At 32.4% G+C, this 23,964-nt stretch overlaps 1 protein-coding gene across 3 annotated transcripts in view; it reads left to right on the forward strand.

Annotated features, from left to right (window-relative positions):
- Window positions 1–23,157, forward strand: part of Meltrin (meltrin) — a 48,420-nt gene extending 25,263 nt beyond the window's left edge. For 2 of the 3 annotated variants that reach the window (XM_066295747.1, XM_066295748.1), the window contains 13 exons: window positions 1,839–1,939; window positions 4,077–4,232; window positions 4,297–4,572; window positions 11,458–11,631; window positions 11,689–11,858; window positions 11,909–12,057; window positions 12,224–12,549; window positions 12,848–13,020; window positions 13,097–13,237; window positions 13,593–13,794; window positions 14,142–14,337; window positions 14,415–14,547; window positions 20,538–23,157. In XM_066295747.1, coding sequence (XP_066151844.1) covers window positions 1,839–1,939; window positions 4,077–4,232; window positions 4,297–4,572; window positions 11,458–11,631; window positions 11,689–11,858; window positions 11,909–12,057; window positions 12,224–12,549; window positions 12,848–13,020; window positions 13,097–13,237; window positions 13,593–13,794; window positions 14,142–14,337; window positions 14,415–14,547; window positions 20,538–22,698 — 4,358 coding nt within the window. In that variant the 3' untranslated portion in view covers window positions 22,699–23,157. Of the gene's footprint in view, window positions 1–1,838; window positions 1,944–4,076; window positions 4,233–4,296; window positions 4,573–11,457; window positions 11,632–11,688; window positions 11,859–11,908; window positions 12,058–12,223; window positions 12,550–12,847; window positions 13,021–13,096; window positions 13,238–13,592; window positions 13,795–14,141; window positions 14,338–14,414; window positions 14,548–20,537 lie in introns of all 3 variants that reach the window. The other variant, XM_066295749.1, reaches the window with a different exon arrangement.
- The last annotated feature ends 807 nt before the right edge of the window (window positions 23,158–23,964 follow it).

The following is a 23,964-nucleotide window of genomic DNA, read 5'->3' on the forward strand; positions in this document are numbered from 1 at the left end:
CAAATGGACCATTCTGAGCTCATTTTGCTTTATGAAACGATTAAAGTAATCCCCAATTCCTTTTCTTTTCGACCACTTTATTATCAAATTTCCAAATAAATTTTCTATTCTTTTGTTTGTATTTTATGAACTAACATTTATGTATAGTGTTTTTGTAACAAGAGTAATTAGAAAGACTAAACAATTGATAGCTTTTTCTCTAGGATTACTGAACATAGAATCCAAAAATGCAATAATATATAGGGTGTTCCATTTAAAATAAGCAAGAAAGTATCGACTTCTGGTCTAACGGGAACGGTGATGTCATTGAAAACATTTTAGATGAGATCGCCCCAGAGCCTTTTACCAAATCATTAAATTTTCGAAACTTCGTTATTCATAATTTTCCCAAAACGTTCAATGTTGGTTCCCAGATACTCAACGCTTGCTTTGGACGCTACTTTCAATTTTAATCCAAATTTATTAATACTTCAGCTTTCTTAGAACTAAGAATTTTCAAGATATATTCAATTCAATGTTAAAAGTGACAAATGCAGATGTCTGCATTATTGAAAATTGTTAACAAACAAAAAGGTATTTTGTAACTCTTTTTTGCCATAATATTATAGAAAGTCCATATTTTAGTATGCTGCCAAGTTTTACGTAATATTTTTTTAGGGTGTCCACAAAAATAGTAGAGGCAATTTGGATATCAAAAAATAGTCAAAGCTTCAATATGTTAAATGGAACCCGAAAAATAACTTATGTTTACATTTAATTACCTAAAGTAAAGTTGCATAGTTTTTGAGTAATTTCATTCTATAAGTTGAAGCAGGGATTGGACATTTCTCATTTTAGAGAATTTTCATAATGATTCCGGTGGGACACCCTATAGACGCCGATCATCTGCGGATCTCATCCACGAGGGTCTCGGTTACCATAAAAGACACCAAGTTGTTTAAATTGGGACGTCAATTTGTCCAATTTTAAAGTCAACAATATGTCGTTTTAACATTTCTAATTTTTCATAAATATTCGGAAAAGCTGAAATTTTGTAAAAATGTTAAGGTTCAATTTGGCAGTTTGGTGGAAATATCAAAATATTGTGTTTTTGCAAATAGTGCCTTGGATATAAATGAATAAAACAAGTTATTTTGTTTTGTATACTATGCGTATATATACATAGATCTCGCGTTTCTTTTGTGGTCACGTACATTAATATATTGCCGTATTGTAATTATAAGCTTCGAGTTACTTACTTTTCCATGAATGCATAAGGCGTTATCCCCGAACAAAATAAAAGAAATAAATAAACATTCCGCCTCCAATGTATAAAACATATTTAATGTTTATGTTAATGTAAATCTTCTCAGGCCGAAATGTTGAATTATGGTTTAAGCTCGGTTCACTTAATCCCAACCCTCGTAAATTTTTACGTCCAAGAAATACATTGCTGTCCCTAAAGAACAGTTTAACATAAATCGCTTGTGTGTATACTATAGACAAAATTATGGCAGTAGGTAGTTCCAGTTCCAGCTTGCATATGCACATGTATATTTATTATATGTATATATGTCGCTGCAAAACCGTTAAAAATTACAATTGTGTTTACTTAAAATTTTAAAATGAATTTAACATGAATATTTTCAAAATGACCATCTATTATTAAAATGGTTCTTTGGTGAAAAACCTTAAACAGTAATCCAAAGGTTCTTTCAGAGTTATTTGGAAAATCGACCTGTTTCGTGCAAAGCCACGTTGAAGTATATTTTTCTACTAGAAGTAACCGAACTAAGCTTAAGCCATATTACAACTTGCGCATAGAGTTATTTAAAATTATACAAACATTTCTTTTCCAGATCTTTTACATCCAGTGGCAGACTTCAGTCGACACACTCTCGTTAAACCAAAAATTTACCATGGCAGGGAAAAGAGGCAAATTGCGGATTCCAAAGGAGAGGTGGGTAAGATATGGTTTATCTAGCAGGAATTTTATGAGTAATATCTTCCGTATGTTTTATTAATACGTTTCGTGAATCAGATTATAGGCGACTCAGGTTAGTTGTAGTAAAATATTTTTAAAGCTAAAAAGAACATGAAATTTATTAGCAGTAGCAGGAAAGTAAAATCATATTCTGATCGGTTATATATAATATATAACACATTATATAACAAAAGTATTACTATGAAAGTAAATCTGTCGAAGATTACATCATGATATTGCTTGTGATTTATTTGAAATTGCTAAGAAAAAAACAACAGGGAACTCAGATTCATTAAAGTAATAATTCACCTATGAAACATCCCAAAAACATGTTGCTCTCTAATTGCACTAAGGTGCAATTAGCTCACATAAAAGCTAATTCACTTGACTCCGTATATATTAAATTAATGGTTTAATTATTGTAATACTTGCGACATTTAGAAAGGTTAACTTTCTGTATTTGAGCTTGTAATAATTATTACTATACCAAGATCTTATTGTCCATTCGCTTGATATATGAATCATCAGAATAATTTACTACGAATTACTAATTGTTTCGTTGGTAGAATTCGTGTTTCATTCATGAATGGCGTCCTAGAAACATTTGGAGGTGTTAAGTAGCCGTGCCTGGTTACGCAAATTTCTATGAGAGGATATTGCTTTTCGTTTAATGGCTTTTGAATACCTTTGTGTTTGCAAATGTCGGCGAACCTAAGTAAATAAAACGAGACAATTTGTATATATCTTGTGTTATTTTTATGAATGTATATTAACAGTTTAGACAAATTAATAGTTAAAGAAAATTGTATATAAACGGATTTTATCTTTAAAAACATTCCCTTTTATGAGTATTTTTTCTAATCCACTTTTATCTTACGTTCATTATTTCTTGTCGTAATCGTCCGTGTTTTCTTTACCAAAGATCACCTTGAACGTCTGATTGCTACTAATACGTTCTTCATGTCGTCATGAAGAATTATTTCATAACAATTTTTATTAAACTCGCAGAATCCCTCATTTAATTTTTTAACTAGAAAATCTCTTTAAAAAACACTCTTTTGTGTTGCATTCGCTTTTAAACAACGAATTTAATTAATTATCTACGTGTAGCATATATTCGTCACTTCCGGTTACAATGACTATTAATTGACAACCTTGAACTAAGTAGGATTCGTAATTTAGAGTTAAAATTGTGGTTGAAGAATATACTATCTACGTGCTTTATAATATGAAATGGCGAGTGAATCAAAAATATACTTTATTATACAGGTTGTCCCAGTTCATAAAATGCTCATTGGACATAAGTTACAGAGTGACATTACTCTGGCGCAGGTCTACTTTTTCCATTCCAAACTTTTTTGTGATACACCACTGTCTGTTTATTTTATCTATCTATCATGTATCTGGCACTGTTTACAGGTTATTTGCGCAAATTTTTATAACTTTCCAGTATTGAAAAACTCAAATAAATATAATAGGAAATTGAGCTAAATTAACAGAAGTTTAAAATATACATACGTCTCGTTTATATCTATACCATGAGACGGGAAAGAAAAAAGTTTTGAAAAGGTTTCGAAATTGAATAAAGAATCCTAGATTTCCGACTTAAAGTTGCATTAAAGAGATGTTTTATTTTTCACTTGAAAACGGTGCATTATACAGAAAAGTCGTAAGATAGCTTTTTTATGCAAAAGCGGTGGCTTACTAAGTTGTTCTTTAGAAAGATCTGATAACGTGCTAGTACAAAATAAAAATGTGTTTTTCCTTACCAAACGTGCTCGCTGGCAGTTAAAGCTTTAAATTATCATTCAAATATCTGCAGCTATTTGGTAATAAATTTTATTTTACCATTTATAATCCAGATTTTGGCATCCTTTATTTCTAAAACGAAGCGATTTTCAAATACAGTTCATATGGTAAAATACACTTATTTTTCAATATAAAATATTTGGCTAAATTGTCGCAATTGCAACTCGGTACGCCCAAAATAAAAAATCGTAATTTCTTCCTTTTTGAACTTTTGGAAGTACACATTCTTGCGTCACTTTTTTCTTCCTTCACATTATTTTATGACAATATGATTAATGAATATAATATATTTTTTTATTTTCAGAACGGCGAGTACCACGATCATATACAAATTGCTATGGAAGTGGACGGTGAAGATGTGATATTAGACCTAACACTCAACAAGCAACTAATACCTCAGGGATTTTTTCATAGACATCAGAAAGATGGAAAAGATGTCGTATATAGACCCACTAAACAGGTCTAGTGTTTTATTTCACAATCACTAGTGATTTTATGTTAAAATATTATTTGTTTTTTTTTAGGAGGTGAATCATTGTCACTACAATGGTAAGGTTCGGGGCAAGCCCCAATCATGGGTAGCTATTTCCACATGTGGGGGACTTACCGGCGTGTTTTATGATGGTTCTGATATGCACTACATTGAAAAGGACAATAATGTAGTAGATGTTTCTGAGGAAGTACCGCACTTTGTATACAAACATTCCCATTTGGTGGAACATAATAAGACTTGCGGTTATACAGGAGGTGCAAAGGATCCTGAGCATAAGCATTCGACGACTGATAATAGATTTCTTAGGGTAAGAAAGTTACTAGAAGTTTTTCGCATTGGACTCAGTCTTTACATCCCAAATCCACATAATGAATATGGACCAAATCTTCTTTGTCCGAGTTATAAAATCATATAGTCTGCTGAAAACTATATTATTGAATTTAATTATAAATAATACAATATTCGATGCAACATTGGTTAAATTCAAAATAATGAGCCACCACTAACTTTATTCGTCGAATACTAAACACATATTGGAAATTAGGTGAAGGGCAAGAAGAGGATTAATGTATTGGCCAAATAATGAAACATTATATTTATTTTAACGATAAAACTTTGATTTGTATTTGAGTTTGACAAAAAACAAACGAGTTCAAACCGTTTTGGATAGAAAGCACGTTTCGATTGCTTTTAGCGTGAACCATGCATGTAGTGCTTGTTGAGTTGAGTCAATTGGAATTTTTAATATTTTGTGCATGATTTGATGTGTCCTGTGTATAAAAGAGAAAACCATTTGTGCTGTATGCAATGAAAATAGAGGAAACGCTGTTTTTTTAATTTGAAATGTTCCTGGTTTTAACGAGAAAAGCTATTTGATGTAAAATTATTCATCAATTTTTCATAAACCGTCAAATAAAACAGGATATCCTAACAATTTGCATTTATGTATGTATATATGCATATATACAGAGTGACGCATTTAAAACCATTAATCTTAAATATCTTGATGGATTTTTTTTAATATTAAAAAAAAACGGTTTTAAAGCATCAGCGAAATAAATAGAAAAAAATGACCTAAACGTAACAATAATAAACTCTCCAATACTACAAAAAATTATGTTTATCGTCGAATTCCTTAAGATAAGGTAAGATGGGTTTTGTTAGCATTGAACGATGGGCGGTTTTGTTCCGATTTTACACTGATCTGAATTGTATCGCGAAATTTGTCGCTTCATCCGATAATTCAAAGCATCGTGGGTTACACCACTGGAGAGAGGATTGAAATTGTCACCATTTATTGCAAAAACAATGAAATGGTCTAGGAAACTGTAAGCATTTTTAATTGAATTCAAGCCGGTAAGACTTTGAGCTAACACTACCTAACGAATTTAATATCTAAATTCATGGAGACTGGATCTGTTGCTAACAAAAAACATAAAAAGCGATACACCGTTACCTACGAGGCTGTACAAATTGCAAGTTTGGGACATATTGAACTGGGTTCTATCAATCAAGAAAAGTTTGTTTTAAACAACCAAGAATTAGAATCAACATCAAGTATTCCACGTAGTAGTATTAAAAAGATCTTGAAAAAGCATAATTTATATCCCTATAAGATGCATCTCATTCATGAGCTCAATGAACATGATCCAGATCACCGCATATAATTTTGTGAGGCGATGAGCGAAAGCATTTTGATCAATTACAATTTTTCTCATTTATATTCTACATGCTTTTCTGATGAATGCACATTCTTTCTGAATAATTTCTTTAACAGATATAATGCAGATATTGTAGTAATGTGAATTCTAGAATTATAAGAGAACAGTATTCTCAGTATCCAGAAAAATTGTATGTATGGGCTGAAATTTTGGGACATCGTATTGTTGGACCTTTTGTTCCACTTGATAACCGGACGGGTAAATCTTACTTTAATCTGCTAAGCTATCTTCAAGATTGCATCTACCCTCACATTGTGGATATTCTTCAAAACGACGATTAGATCTCAGAAAGAGATGTATTTTTTCAACAGAATGACGCTCCGCAATTCTATGCAGTTTCTGTACATAACTTTTGGATTAAAATTCTCCTGAACATTGGATGATAGAGGAGGTTTCATTGAATGACCCCCAAGATCGCATCATTTAACACCATTGGACTTTTTCATATGGGGTAATTTAAAAACTTTTTTATAAAATGAAATCTAGCATCGGTAGCATGTGATAAAATAAATCCGAAAATGTTACAAAATGTTCGGGAAGAGGTTGAACAAAGATTTTATTATTGTATGCAAGTAGATGGGTTCCACTTGAATGTTTAATTAAATAGAACATTATTTAAAAATTTATTTTTTAGAATATTTAAAGGCGAAGCAAAAAATTGTTAGTATACTTGTAAAGAGAATTGAAATACTTTTAATGTGATGTGTCACTTGACTTGCCGTACCATTTCAGATGCTTGAAGGGGTTGCCACTTCATTTAGGAGGAAGAGTACTCCTACGAATTTATTATCTAAAAATGTGTCCTTTAAAAATAAAATTGACCTATCTCGGGATTTTCCGAAGAAAAAACTCAATTCTAAATATTTCAGGAGCACTGTTTCAAATGGGCTACCCTGTACATATACAGGGTATCCCATTTAAAGCTGTGATTGAAGATTACTTAAAATCGGGATGTTGTATGAAAAAAGGTCCAAATAAAAGTTGTCCAGTAAAGAGGGGGACATGTCTTGAAGATAGTGACTTTTCGCCAAAACGTCATTTTAAGGTTATTTCAAGGGCAACTTTTTTGCTAAATGGCAACCCTGTATTTTTTATAGATCCTTGTAGACCTTTAAAAAATGTATCTTTTATTTGAACAATTCTTTATTAAACGTTTTTTTGCATAGTTACCTTTGATTTTTGTCAAATTTTTAAGATAAACGAAATTATTGCATTTAAAAAAAAAAAAAAATTTGCAACGCTTATACCGTTTAAAACTCCTGACAAGTATTTTATCCAATCGAAAAACAATGAATTCTATTATGAGTTTTGAAACAGTGATTACGGTAATTAAAAATAGATTTCGACATAAATGAACTTGAATTTTTAATTTTTAAAGTAAAATAAAAATAAGCAAATCCTGATAAAATAAGATGTATTTTCTTAAAAAGCCTCAATAGGCCTTTTGGTTTAAATTTATTTGTTCAGCAAATTAAAATGGAGATTTTCAAAAAAGACACCACATATTGCTCATATAAAAATAGGCCCAACTAGAAATTTATACAATACATTATGTCTATAATCAAATCCATTATTTTTCTAAATTATGGGTAAAATATGAATTGTGTCAATAATGAATTGTATTTAATGATCTGTTGAATTTGACTGCCTGAATGAGAGTACTAAATAGTACAGCAAGTGTATTAAACCATTTACAAGAACTATCATTATGAAAAAGTATATTTCTCAAAAATAGTCAAATCTACTGAATTCCGAGTTATTTTGATGAAAGTCATTATGATGTTCGAGAGGAAATCATAAAACATGCATTAATGTCGATACAATATTTCCTACAAATTAACAAAAAATCTTCAGTAATGTCATGAAAGTGTATTAGTTTTGTTTGATGTATTAAACTTCATCATACAAGCATTCTTATTGCCTATACACAGAATCGATTTTATCTCGAGTCTAAAAAAATTGTAGCCTCCTCGCTAAAAACTATATTATTCTGAATTAATAATTAATTTAATTAAAAAATTAAATTTTTCATTAATTCATACAAAACTTTTATATTAAAACAATCTTTAAGAGTCTTAAAAATATTTATATTATATAAGGATAATAATTTTAAAAAAATGTGGTTGAAATTGCCCTAATGGTTTTTTTCTTAAAATTGAGACCTATTTTTTAGTGTACAAATGTACACTAATGGCAAAAGTAAATGATCTTGACCAAAACAAAATCGCAATTTAAAGATACTCACATTACCCTAATTTGGAATAAATCGGGTATGCGGTTCTTGGAAATATGAGAATGGCTCCATAAATCGTGGGACACGTTGTATATGCATATGTATGTTTACTAATTTTAGAATTAAGAGTTACTACATTAATTCGCGTGTTTTGATATAAGCAGAATATTTTTTAATACGTTGAAATGTTAAAAATTGCGAGTGGTTCATAAATAAGAGTCGGTATTTGTGTTACCTCCTGTACAAATGATTTGCATTTTTTCTTTACTTCAACCTGACTTTGTGGAATTTTTTATTTCCTGAAAAAAATTCAAAATTAATTCTTGAATAAAAACTAGAGTTTCAAATTTATTTCATCATAAAGGAGAAGCGAACATAGTTGAAACCTGAAATGTTAAAAAAAATTAATATTAATTCCTGAGAAATATTCAGTATTTGTAGCTGAAAGAAAATATTTAAAAATTGGAGTGTGGAATTAATTTCGACTTGAAGCAGAGACGTACATATTTGAAACCTGAAGTACAAAAAAATCAATGTTAATTCCTGAGAAGAATTCAATATATGTTCCTGAAAGAAAATCTTCAAAAGAGTTAGAGTTTCAAATGAATTTCGACTCGGAGTAGAGGCTTACACGATTGAAATCCGAAACACAAGAAAATAGTATTCATTTATGAAAAAAGTTTATAAAATCTTTGAAACTGCTCAAGTTGCGATATCATTCTTTGCCTATGCCCAAAGATGGTCCTAACTATCTTTCAAAAGAGCTATAATTCTAATTATATCGTTTTGACTGATCCGACAGAACTTAACTGTGAACCACAAGAAACATAAATCAGAACTCATCTCCAAGCACCAAAAGTGTGAGTCAGAATCATGTCAGTAACATCCACTTTCACTTCGAAAATGACAGGTAAAAACTACCCACTTTCACTCATTAAGTCATGGATATATATATATCGTATATATTTAAAGCACTCGTGAAGTATGTCGTTAATATTAACGATATACTTCACGAGTTTTTGAAACAATAGACAACTCGATTATTCCGATGATTAGTGCAGCACGCATTACGGTCATTTTGTTACTTGCTGCGTTAACATTCAAGTGAATCAACTACAAAGTGATGTCGCTATAAAACCGCACAAAAAAATTTGTAATCTGCCAATTGTAAAGGTACAGCTGATAAGTCTTAAAAACGATACGCGATGAGAAGTAACATGCAAAGTTTCCAAGTTAGTAAAATTGAGGAATAGTTGCGAATCCAACACGGAAGATCCATTATGCAAACAATGTCGACAAAATAAAAAATACATTTTTTATTGCAAAGAGAACTTCATCGAAAAACAAATCAAAAATCTTCCTTGAATAATATTATAATACTTTAGAATTTTATACAGTTTTAAATACATCATATTCATAATTATTAGTATGCCTAACTATATAATAAAAATAAAACCCCTATCAACCTTTATATTTTCTGTTGGTGTGTTAAAAACTTAACAACTTCGGGTAACGAATTATATATTTGAGCTTGTAAGTTTTATTCTCTTATAAACAATAACCATAACGTCATGTCGCAATCTCGCAAGGACAACATTATCTCCACCATATTGTGCAGAATTCGTAGTTTTTATTAATATGTGACTGTTATAAGAAACTAAGTAAATTGTATAACCAATAGACATTTTCTTAAGCGGTTTGCGTAGGGTTAAAAAGCACTCATAGAGGATAGATTGGATATATTTTTTAAGGTAATTGTCCCAGTATTCCCGAGATATCGGCGTTTCAAATTTCAAAATTTGCAAAAAAAACACTCGTCTTGTAAATTAAAGATGAATCCCATTATTAATATTTATAATTATTTTTTTTATATTTGTTTAATCGCATTCTTCGCAAAGAAAATTAAATAAAACATCCAATTCATTGCAGCTTTTATTTATTTTAATAGGACATCTTCTTTTTATAAATCTTCTGTTTATCATTGAGGAGTTTCTTGAGAGTTGCATAATAATTCAGATCTACTAAAGGATAATCATAAACATTAGGTAGTGATACCGTAGGGAAAATGTTTCTTTCGCCAAATTGTCCAGAATATGTAATTTTTTAATAGTACGTTTTTGATTTGTGCAGGCAACTATTTCAATATTTGCAATAAATATATAAACATAATTCTACCTCTAGATAGATCTCCGGAAGGCATCTTACTATTTATTTTTATATGGGTAATTATTAAAAACTGGATTCATATAGATGACCCCGAATAGGATGTAGATAGTTTACAGTATTCTACCAATCACTGAGGTGGTATCATATTTTTTTCCTCTCAATTTTTGACATTTTTTGACGGTGGTGTCTTCGATTAATATTATTTGGAATAAAACTATCCATTTCTCTAAATTGCCTATAAATACTCGGGAAAACTGGATGGTTCGGAATTGTGCCATTTGAATATTTATTGCCATAGACACTGACACTCACACCTCTATTTCCCTCCCAGAATCCATATACTAAAAGCATATCAACTTTCTCACCCACAGAATAATGCTCTATACTAAAAAACGAAAAATTATTTAATTTAGAATAAACTCGACTCCGATCGAACATTAACCATACTCAATATTATTGGTATATGAAAAGTACCGAATATTTATTTGATCGTTACGTAGGAAACGTAAAATACAATTTTTTATAAATTGCATGTCTAGCAAAAATTTTGAAAGAAAAAAGTTTTCAAATTATGTAAGCTTGTAGCAGAGAAAAAATATAAGTCATTCGTACAGGTGGTAACAAAAATACAAACTTTTCTTTAAGAATCATGCGCCATTTTTAACATTTCCAAGTATTAAAAAATGATTCTGCTCGCGTCAAAACATGCCAAATTATGTAGTAACTTTTAGTTCTAAAATTAATCAAAATCAACAAGTGTTTGGTAATGATTTCGAAAAACACTATATTAATTTGAGAACTTTGGCGCTCTATAGCGCCAACACGAACCTACATTGTATGTATGTATGTACATAACCAAGCTAGTCTAGAAAGCCTTATTTTTGGATCAAGAATTTTCGGTCAAGCATTGTACAGTAATTTCAAGGACAACCTGTATATTTATTTGATTTATTTTGTATGGTATTCTTTTGTCCATGTTTTTTAGGATCTCTGCCCATTTTGATATTTTATGGTGTTGATTTTAGGCATTTTTACTATTTTTTTCTTGGCTGTTACGTTCTTACTTTTCCAGTATAAAAGATCGACTGATGATAACCCACTAATTCGCGGACCTTACAATGCCAACAAGGACTCAAAATACGTAGAACTTGTTCTAGTCGTAGATAATAGAGAATACAAAGAACTAGGAGAGAGCGCAAGACGGGTGATAGACCATTGCAAAACTATAGCCAATATTATTAATGGGGTAATTAATTTTTCCTCTCGTTAAATCAATTTTGGCAATTATCTTTCCATCCATTAGCTGTATTCGCCTTTAAATATCTTCATTGCTCTGGTGGGTGTAGTAATCTGGAGTGAGCATGACGAAATTACCTTTTCGGCAAATGGTGATACAACTCTTTCCAGTTTTCTCCATTATAGGAAAGAAAAGCTCATACTAGATCATCCAAATGATAATGCTCAATTATTGACGTAAGGTTTCTAATCAAGGTTTTCGTAAACCTTCATTTGGAGATTTTTAGGAAATTTGCTTTTGATCAAGGTGTAGTTGGCAAAGCGTTAAAGGGGCCAATGTGTACTTACGAATATTCGGGTGGGGTAAACAATGACCACTCACCAGTGGTCGGATTAGTTGCCACAACCATTGCTCATGAAATGGGTCACAATTTTGGTGAGTAGTTTTGGTGATTGAAGTTTAAAAAAAGTTTAAATGAAATAATGTTACATAAAAGACCATAGTCTGAAATGTTTTTTTCTATTGCTCTAGTCATAAAGATTCAATAAATATCTTGTTCTATATGTTGCACAATTTTTATTGTAATCCCGCTCAAATTTAGGTATGGAACACGACACAGTAGATTGCAAATGCCCAGAGGACCGTTGCATAATGGCCCCCAGCAGCTCAACCGTAGCTCCCACCCATTGGTCTTCATGTAGTTTAAATTACCTTCTCTTGGCTTTTACCCATGGAATGGATTATTGTCTTAAAAATAAGCCCAAATCTCTTTTCGATAGTCCGGTGTGTGGGAACGGTTTCGTCGAGCCTGGAGAACAATGCGATTGTGGTTTGCCCGAGTATTGCGAGAATCCTTGTTGCAATGCCACGACGTGTATGTTGTATTCTAATGCTAGTTGTGCTACTGGGGAATGCTGTGATTTTCAGGTAAATACTCATTTTAAGATTTAGCAAACATTTAACACAGAGAAAAAAGCATTTTTCCTCCAAAGTAAAAAGCCGTTACTTTGAACAATTTGTCTCATGTAACTATTTTATAGAAGAAATATTTTTTTGCAAAATATTACAGTTAATACTTGTAATATTTTGCAAAGTCGAACCTTACGTCACTTTTTTTAGAATATTTCTGTTACATAAATAAAAGTTTATATTTTCGTTTATTTGAGAAATAGAGTTTAAATTATATATTTTGAGAACCTGTGGTTAGAAATTGTGTTATTTCCAGACATGCAAACCCAAAAATGCTGGGGCCATCTGCCGATCAGCCGATTACGAGTGCGATTTGCCTGAGTATTGTACAGGTCAATCAGAATACTGTCCTCCGGATATTTTCAAAATGGACACAGAGGAGTGTGACGATGGAAAAGCCTTCTGTTATCACGGTTTTTGTAGAACTAGGTAATTACCTCTTTCATGGTTTAAATATGTAACAAAATTGTTACTTTATATATCTAATACTATTTTAATGATTCAGAACTGACCAATGCAAGTTACTCTGGGGTGAAACTGGCAAAAGCAGCGACGACCAATGCTATGACATGAATACTAAAGGTAGTAGACACGGAAACTGCGGATATAATAAGTTTAACAAATCTTATGCCAAATGCGATTCCGGGTAAGTCATTAGGTATTTTTCGTAAGACGCTGATATTCAGTAGTGCAATTGTAAAAATGATTTTATTACCCTCCAAGTAGGAACGTTGATAAATAATTGCTTTTTTTTTTTTGTTGCAATTGCTTTATATTCATAATGAGTAGTCATAAATCCGATAATTTATTTTTAACTTTACAGTTGGAATCAAGAAAACTAAAATAACACAAATTATAATTTTAATGTTCTTACTTTTAATGATATAATCTGGATACAGTGTTGATTTTCAGAAAAATTTTCCAAAAATTTCTTATTGAAAATTATTCTTCGTTGAAAAATAGCGTTACACCCCAAAAAATGATGATATTAATTCTTTTAGGAGTGTACTCTGTGGTATGTTACATTGCAAGCATTTGAATGAACGATTAGAGTTTGGAATGGAGTCAGTAGCAATTTTATCTCATAGTTTCATTAACAAAAAAGGAGCAATAATTCCCTGCAGAACTGCTATTGTGGATTTGGGAACCAATCAGGTGGATCCTGGGATGACTCCTGATGGTGCTAAATGTGGAAATGGAAAGGTGAGAATTAGTATTTATTTTAGGGTGGAGTTTTATTTTTTATTACTTTCTTGTGTCATTCATCGCATAATTAAGAAATAAACTCTGCAAGAAATAGAAACTTTATTTCATTATACGACTCTGAAAACACTTTCTTCCTAGTTAGTTATCTCTACTAAAAATACAGATTTCTTATAAGGGCAAGGAAAATAGCTTTTACATTTGTTTTAAGAATAGGCCATACCTATACGCAAACATTTTTCTTTCGTGGAATTTTTTTTTAAAACTCTTATTCAGTTGCAGATGCAATTTTATAATTCAGAATTTAGGAGAGTTGACAGAAAATGATTTTTTTTTTTTAATTTCAGATGTGCGTTAACCAAAGATGCATGGACGTTCTGAGTTTACGAAAACAGACTCCATCTTGCGAACAAGACTGCAATGGAAATGGATGGTGTAACAGTAAAGGTCACTGTCACTGTAAAGATGGATTCGCTCCTCCGTTATGCGAATATCCTGGACCTGGTGGATCGCAGGATAGTGGGCCTGCCACTGATCCCAACGGTGAGTAAATAGTTGAAAACAGAAACCAAATTGAAGAATGGTTTCAGGAAATACTAACTTCGTAATTGTGCTTTCAGCTCGTCAAGGAGTCGTTGTAGCTCTCTTCATCATTTTTCTGGGTGTTATTCCAGGGATCGCCTTGACAATATTTGTCCTCTACTATGCCAGATATAACCTGAAGCTTAACTGGAAATCGTCACCATCTTCAACGTACGTAACATCGTGTTTTCAGCATGCTCCTTCTCTTTCTCACGGTGTTAGTTCTCTTTTTAACCGATCTGGTAACACCCGAGCTAAAAAAGTTGGTTTGGCTACTAAAAAAGTTGAAATCTGTAGTACTATTTTAATATCAACTACTAACATGGATGGTATCGTCAGGAGTAATACCATAACGGATGACACGAGGCTTAATAAAATTAAGCCAAATAATAAAAATTATAAAAATTTCTTTCCTTTCGGCAATAACGTTTTTATTAAAAATGATTTTGCACATTCGAATTCAAAGAAGTGCTTGGATGACTGCAGCCAAACCAAAACATTTTATACGAAAAAGGCTTCACCACTGCCTGAAGTTGATATAAAGTCTCCTCGACGATTGTCTTTTAAAAAATTAAGAAAGTTTTCTTTCTCTTCAAACGTAACAAACGCAGAGGGCTATAAAAACTACAATTACATTTCTGCGAGTAAAAATGGAGAATACCAAGTAAATTTCAAAGATAATGTCGAACAGCAGAAGTTGTCTGTAATGGAATTAGCGAAAAAGATAAATCACTTAAAATGATTTTCGGGAAGTGTTTGTTTTAATTGATGTATCAGTTAAATTGATAAAATAAATAGCAAACTTTAGCTTTATTATTCATATTTTGTGACTAAAAGGTTGATTATAGCTTCCGAATATATGGTCTATTAGAATATTTAAATTGGAAGCTCAACTTGCTTATACATTTTAAGATTCCAATGAGCAGCGAATTTGAATAACTCGGTGTATATAACTCAACATCTAAGTAAAATGAGAACCATAGGAATTATACAAGTGGGAGAAGGACCGCATAAGATTTAATATGTTTGCGACCAAGACTAACGAAGTGAGTAACAAGGGTGGAGTTATTCCGATGTTTGCCAGATCTCTTACTATTTCATAATTTTTACTTATTTGTAAATTATTGCACATTTCCCTATTATAGCATATATTAGTTACGTCATTTATAAATATAACGATCAGACTTCGCTCACATTTGAATATTTATTTATAGTCTTTTGGGGTCGCCTCTCCAGATTTGTTTACTGTTTAAAACGATGTTCAGTACCGATCGACTGTCATATGTAAAATGTTAGAAGCATCAGTTAATTCCATCAAAATAATAGGTAAAAAGTGAATTTATGCACGTTTTCATTTCTTATCGCTCTTTGATTTTGTCCGATCTTAAGAGAAATTAATCTATTTCTCTAATAAACCATACGAGTAAATTTCCAATAAGAACAAATAAATTCTAAAGCATAAAATCCGAATTATTTAGCAATTTCTCAAACAAACCACCTCCTTGTGCCAAGCAGTATCTCAATCTAATGTGTATTCCAATGGAGTACGTCGATTTTTTTGGGTATTGAGTGCATTATTGTATGCTAAAGCACTTGTTTTTCATTGGGGAAATTATACATGGCCATGCGACGAAAAGGAAGATTCATCAGTAAATAAAATAATACTGATCAATCTATCATTTACGTTTGCTCTTTCCATTATATCTTCACAAAATTGGTGGAACCCATCTAATAGTAATTAAATGTATTTCTTTTTAAAACACTCTTATCTGTAGGTCAAAATATCGGGTTCATTTCCTATTTGGACACTATCACAAAAAAAGTTTACTTTAGCCAAGCTCTAAATTACGGTTTCAGAGTTTTTACTTATATAGGTTTTAGTGATGGATTAATTGTTCTTTTATTTATTTACTTTGTTGCTTTTTTACTCTCACACTTTTAAAAATGTCCATCGTCGCAAAGGTAGCAAAATCTATACCAATGTAAATATCCGGGTGGAGTTATCAGCCGGACTGACTTCGTCCACGTCAACCGGTAGTCCTATACCCCCTCCATTGGTCTTTGTATTAGGAATATTAAAATTTATGCAGTCCTCCAATTTTCATAATTCCTATATTTCCACTTGAACTGGTTTTACTTGTATAATAGTTTAAAATATCCAATATCTGGACTATCATTATGCTCCATTGTCAATAACGGGGATTAACATTACATTCAAATATAATCAATCTTTTATTTTTCATTTCTTTTTGTAATTGAATAGAAGGTTTATGTTTTTGGGTTAATTTTTTTTATCAGAAAATATTTATCAAAAATAGGTACATGGATATGAAGTAAGCAATAAAATGGAAATTCGCTAGCAAATCCATTTTGCGCCCTTTTTATTGGTAATAATTGATTAGTGCAGGTAGCTAGACAATAAAATTAAGCACAGATAGTTATGAACTTAAGTGAAAAAAAAACAAAAAATAAAATTTTGTTTTAAAACGTGAATCGAAGTCATATATACAGTATGTCCACAGATATAGGGCCCAAGAGGACAAATGGACAAAAAATGTCGTTTTTCGACAAAAAGGTCATTCTTGATAAAAGTTTCTGCTTCTCGAAAAAATACGATTGACGAAGATACTTTTGAACTTTTTTATACAGGGTGCCCATAAACTACGAACACATGAAATATTATCAAGAGTAAACTACCTTTATTTCTCATTTTGGAGCAAAATGGTAAATAAAAAACAGATTTCAAATCCTACCGAAAGTTTACATACAAAATTTTAACTGAGTATTTTATGTTTTATTATTTTTTTTAAATTCAAACAATTTCTAATTTTATCTTTTTCATCTCATTTCATGTATTTGCAACAAGCATGACAACAAATGTCACAATATTAATTAATAGTCTCGTTTTGAAAAATAATTTTGAAATGTTAACTTTTCAGCAAAAAATATTTTTGGTGCAGTGTTATGGAAGTGGCGATAACTCTTACAGATATGTATAAGAAAGATTTGTCGAAAAGTTTCCGGGAGTTTCTGTTTCATTACATGGAATTCGTCAATTAGTCAAGAGATTCAAGGATAATGGGTCGGTGAATAATTTAAAAAAGAAGAAGAAACTTTTTAACGATGATGATGCAACTACAGTTGTTGTCTTGCAATCTGTTATGGAAAACCCTCTTGTATCGTTATGAAAACTAGCTCAAATTTTGCAAATCTCTCAAAAAAGTCAAATTCAAAAAATGTTTAAAGCAAATAATTTTTTCCATTCAAACCACATTTCAATCAAGGATTAGAAGATGAAGACAATGCAAAGCGATTAGATTTTTGTTTGTGAGTGGAGGACAACATTTTAAATAAAAATAACCAGTTTCACAAACTTATTTTATTTTCCGACGAATCAACTTCTTCGACAAATGGTACGGTGGCTTCACAACATGTAAGATATTGGAGCAGAGAAAATCCAGAATTCAGAATTCCTTCACGTCGCCAATATTTCAAAAAAATTAACGTTTGGTCTGGCATTTCATATTATGGAATAATGGGACCATTTTTTTTTTGAAGGTACATGCAATAGGAATTCATACTTGGAAATGTTGAAAACTTTTCTTTTGGACAAGTTAAATGAGTTGCCATTACAGTACCGAGGACAAATATACTTTCCACAAGACGGGTGCCCGGCACATTGTGCACGCGAAGTTACAGAGTGGCTTAACAATAAATTTGGAGATAGGTGGATTGGCCGGTACGGCCCAATTTTGTGGCCTGCAAGAAGTTCTGACCTCACTATTTGTGACATACCTTTGGGGACGTTTAAAGCAATTAACGTTTCAGCATCCAATTGATAATAATATCGACATTTTAAAACAGAGAATTTTAGAGTCAGTTCAAATAATTTCACTCAAGGACATAAGTTATAATCACATTAGACAGCAGTTTGAGAAATGCGTCGAATACGGGGGAGGTGGGTTTGAATAAGTAATATCTATTAACTTTTATTTTGAATTACTTATAAACTATATTGGAATAGTGGAATTTTGTATGTAAACTTTGGGTAGGATTTGAAATCTGTTTTTTATTTACCATTTTGCTCCAAAATGAGAAATAAAGGTAGTTTACTCTTGATAATATTTCATGTGTCCGTAGTTTTTGGGCACCCTGTATAAAAAAGTTCAAAAGTATCTTCGTCAATCGTATTTTTTCGAGAAGCAGAAATTTTTATCAAGATGACTTTGTCGAAAAATGACATTTTTTTGTCCATTTGTCCTCTTGGGCCTCTATCTGTGGACATACTGTATAATAAATCAATTCAAAAATTTATGAATTTTTAGACAGAGGCACTGGGTAGTTATTTTCTGCAGGTGCGTAAATGTTCGCAGAAATTGATTTTACAGTCACTCCATTGAAATAGTAAATTATTCACTTAATTTTTATGTTAAATTTGATTAAGATTTCACAACAAAAAATATGTTACAAAAATGTCAAAACTTAAATTTTTGGTTTAATGTCTTCTACAATTTGCTTTATTTTGTGACTATGCTTAATTTTATTTCTTAACTATCTGGAATATCACTTGCAATTAATGGAATACGTGCAAAGTAGATTTGTTTGCGTGTTTCCATGTTATACTTTGATTACTTCATACTTACTGTATCTATTTCTGCCAAAATTCCAAAATGTCCAAACTGAATTTTTTTATGTAGTGTGTCTTTATTATTCTTTTGATTTATTCCGTAGTTCTTCCAATATAACCTTCGTTTTCCTTCATGTGTTTGTTTATTTTTAAACTGCATGTTTCCATTGGATTATGGTGTTGGCCTCCAGTGTATGTTAGAATGTTTTTAGATTCATGCTTCCGTAAGTATTATTTTTATTTGTTTATAATTTTGGCTAATGTTGCTTTATGTCATTTTTTCATTTATTTGTTATTTGCTAATTTGAACAGATTTAAAATTACGGTGTGTCATAAGGATTTATGAGGTTTGGGCGCAATTTAAAAAGACATTGAAATCTCAAAAAAAAATTTTTCTTCAAAGTAGATTTATCATCAGTGAACCTGAAATTGCTCTCGTACCGTCTAGAAAATAAGATCGATATTTATGTAGATTTGATTTGCTAGGTAAGACTAGATAATAGATCGTTATGGCAGTTTCACGAGAGCGAGTTTTGGGTATTTTCAGTGTGATCTGATTGATTAGAAAAATATATTTCGAGCAAAATCGTTACATTTTTGTTCGTGCGAATTTTAAAATACATATTACACAAAAATACATGTAAAAATTACCCGTTTTCAGGATACCCGACAGTAAGGCGTTTGGAGCTCGTCTGTTTCATGCCTTCTCTATCATATTTAGTAGTTCTTCTCTATTTTATAGTAGGTTAAAAGTTTTTTATGAAAATTAATTAAAATATTTAATCGATCCGATATAACATAATATTCCTTTTTCTAAAAGGTGTTTTAAACAGTCCAAACTTTTTTACAGCAGTGTATATTCTTCCAGCTTTTCGCACATGCCCTAAATATTGATTTCCTCCTGATCATTATAAAATATAGGTTACTAACATTCTTTAATCTTTTCCATTCTTGTTACTAAACTTCACAATAAAATTGAAATAACAACTTGTGATTTTGATGCGAAATGCACATTTTAAAATGTTTTTGGCAAGTACTTTATTTTACTCCATTAGTAACCAATGAAAGTATACAAAATTTGTTTTAAGTTCCATGTTTCATATTCTAGAACCCTAATGTGAATCAACTATTAAAAATTTTTCCGAAGGAATTTTTGTTGGTTTCAAGGCTCTCCTAAAATTTCTTCTTAAGCTTGGATTCATGGATACCCATATTATATTTTTATCGTCTAGTTCACGTTAACTACATTTACTTTCTAATAAAAAATGTCTAAAATTTTGAAACTTGATTAACAAGAAAATCGTGTTTGTGTTATTCAATTGGTATAAAATAGAGTACGTGCTCTTGTGGGGTTGTTGATCAGTTAGTTAAGTAAGCAACAAAGTATTAGTATGCCCTTATTCTACTTTACCAAATTGTTGCTTAATGGTGAATATTTCATGATCATGCAAATGACATAAAATAACGTATTTATGCCCCAATTTAGTGGTTGGTAATTGTTTTTTATCATCCTTATTTTACTATTTTCCTATAGGGCAAAGTCGCCAAGCAAATCTCGAGGATCATCATTTCCACCAGGCTCTACCAAGAAAAATGAAGCAAACCACTCCCTATTACACGAAGATTCTCCTCCAGGTCAAGGCTTCAACACCGACTTTTTCGGCAGTCATAAGGGTTTCAGCCTCACTCCCTTAAAATCAACTGATACTGAACCCGTAAGAGCAGCCCCTCCACCACCAGTAGTAGTGAAATCTTCTTCTATCACTTGGGCAACTTCCAATGACTCTGGAGCGTCAAATTATCAGAAACCACCTCCGCCTGTGCCAACTGCTTCAGTGAAGACTTTATTCAGCAAGCCTGTGCAGAAGATCAATTCTTTCAGAAACAACGCTATTAAAAGTACTACCACAAGTACTCCTTCGGCACCAGCTTTACCTCCATTGAATCCAGGGAGTACTGCCAGACCAATAATATCATCTCCAGTGCTTGAAAGCTCTACTTCGAATGCTAAAGAGTTGGTGTCGCCCCTCAAGAAAGCCCCTAATGTGGCGTTTAGACCCGCACCATTGTTGCCCAAAGAAGAGGCAAGGCCTATGTCAAATCCTGAAGTCCCGGTAGTCCATACGGTTATGGATATTAAAACTGACGTAGTCCCAAAAGTCAAAGACAAGGAGAATATAGGTACTAGCACTATAAATCGTATAGCGTCTTTTTTGAAGTCTAATGATAAGAAGGCTACAACGAACAGTGGGACATTGCCCAAATCTACTCAGGTGAAAGCCCAGAAAGTTATGGATCGGGAGACGTTGCGTACATTGAAGATTTCCGAGCCAGTTCCGCAGACACAGATTGATATTGCCATAACAGCGTTACCTGTAGATGCAGCTGCGAAGAAAGCGGTTGTGATGAGAGCACAAAGCATGCGAAATACCAAACCTAGGGAGCGTCCTAATATTCAGACTTTCGGCTCTATGAGGCAGCCTGCGGGCTATAAACGCCCCTTGAGCATTCCATCAGGGGCGCGCCCTAAGAGCCCACCACCACCTGCTCCACCGTCCAAATCTATTGATAAAATAGATGGAAAATCTGATCAATATGACGATTGTCTCAATCAAGCTGCACCACTTGCGAGGCTAAGCGAGGAAAGTAGCCCTACTAGTGGGGATAATATTTATGCGGTAATTGATGAGGTTAGTTCACCTGAAAAGCCCAAAGCTACCGCAGAGAATAATGACGCTTTGGGGCTGTTAGGCGAAATAGTGTCGGAGATTCAAAACAGGAATTTGGAGTCGATTTATTCAAGTTCCACTTTAAATAGGAAGAAAAAGGAAGCGGAGCTGAAGAAACAAAAAGAAATTTCTCCGAGTTCTGAGTATGAAAATGCTTCATGTCTGTATAAGTCAGAGAATGAGTATAGCAATATGGGTAACGTGAAATCCAGCGCTAGTACTACCTCTAGTGGGTACATTTTGCCGTCGGCAGTAAACGTACCAGTTAAGCAAGCAGAGCGTAAGCCGCCTGAGCAGGAAGTAAAACCCTTATTGAGCTCGTTTCGCAAAGACGCTTCTACCAAACCTTTCGGAAATGCTTTAGACAGGTCAGCAGCGCTGACCAATACGAAAAAGGTCGAGACTCCCAAATCTACGATTAGTGATAGTGATAAAACTGGTAAAACTGGTAAAATCGCCTCTGTAAATAAGATAACCCCTCCAAAAGCTGTGGCAGTCAGCAGACAAATTACCCCACCTAACCTAAAATCCAGGAAACCATCACCCACAAGGCCACTTTCGCAGTCCTCATTCAAGCCTAATAATAGGTCTGTGACCAACAGCCCAGATTTAGTGACAAGCTGCAACACTAATTCAGGAAATAAGGGTCCTGATGTTGTAAATGGGGTGGTGAAAAAACCGTCTATATCTAGTGCCAAACCTGCTATTACCAGCCAAAAGCCTTCGGTCAAAACCAGTAATAGTGTAAGGTCGGTGAGCTTTAAAAGTCCTCAAGATAAAAAGGGAAATACCGAAATTAAGCCCCCTGTAGCGAACTCTAAAGTCGTGAAAGCAAATTCTGATGTTGCAGCTGGTAAAACAGCTTCGATAGGGGTGAAACAGGCAGCTAGGTCGAATTCAAATGTTGCCTCGTTGCAGCGGAAGTTCGAGGACAAAAATAATGCAGCCCCTAAAGCCAACTCGTAAATCAAAAGTAGGATTTAGTTATTTATTTGAAGACTGTTATAACTAATTATTTAAGTTTTTTTTTGGTACGACTTTAGATATTCGTTAACTAAAACGAACAATTTCTGGCGATTCTATTATTCTGGTTAATAATTTCAATTAACATATATGATCTCACTAAACATATTTTCTTATATTGTGGTTAACTTATATTTAAAGTTATACTGAAATATTACGTTTTGTAGTGTGTAATAATAGGCATCACGAACTTACAATTTTGCATTTTACACTTTACATTTAAAATGTTACAGCTTTTTGCCATTTTTAGTTTGTCGTAAAATAATTTTGTTTTGTTTTAAAGACAATCACATGTGCTGACATTCGTTGTATTATAGGTTTAATGATAGTTCTTTTGTACATAAACCAAAGATTATTATTCTCTTAAGGCAACATATTTGTAATATATATTTATTAAAATTATCACTTTGTTTCAATTTATCGAAACACCTTGTTACTCGTAGCGGAAAGTAAATGATCCCTGAAATCTGAGTTAATTGAGAAAAGTGTTCAATTTTCAATTCACCTATAGACGCTAGTTATGGGCTGAAGTGAGAAACGAAGATTGGAATCTATGGGTAAGTCGTATCAAACCTTAACAGTGTTAAATATACGTCGCTCAGCTCTATCAAAAAGCCGGACATTAGGTTTGTGGTTAGCCATTTACTTTGTATGATAGCCGTTTAGACTTTCTTCGGAAATGTATCAAAGAGATATGTATATAGGTACATATTTAAAGGTAAAAAGCATTTAATATTGGAAATTCTAATGTTTCAGTGATTCTAATTTTCTGGATATCCAATTTCATGATAGTGGGTAAAACAAGAAACTTCTGTATTGAATTTTACTGAGCCAGAATGTACTGTTCTTAGTGAGGCATACAAAAACTCTCCGAGTATACTATAGGTAATATTATGCTAATGTTTAAAAGTAGCACCATATGTGAGTGTTCCGGGGTAAAAAATGTTGAAGTATTTTTTTAACAAAAAGTTTAGGTGGGTCTAAGCATGTTTACTTTCATGAAGTTGAGTTTAACGTTTGTTTTATAATCACTTGGGAGAGTGAGGGCATCGGATTTAAATCTACGCGATTACATGCTTTAATTGGTTAATAGGACCGACTGACCTGTGATCAGGGATTTGTAATTTTAAATAAATATAAGCTGCCAGTGCTGTTGTAACACATGCCCATCGGATATGCTGCATTGTGTGTTCACCCGGTCGCAATCTT

This window comes from Euwallacea fornicatus, chromosome 23 (assembly GCF_040115645.1).
Source record: "Euwallacea fornicatus isolate EFF26 chromosome 23, ASM4011564v1, whole genome shotgun sequence".
Classification (NCBI taxonomy): Eukaryota; Metazoa; Arthropoda; class Insecta; order Coleoptera; family Curculionidae; genus Euwallacea; species Euwallacea fornicatus.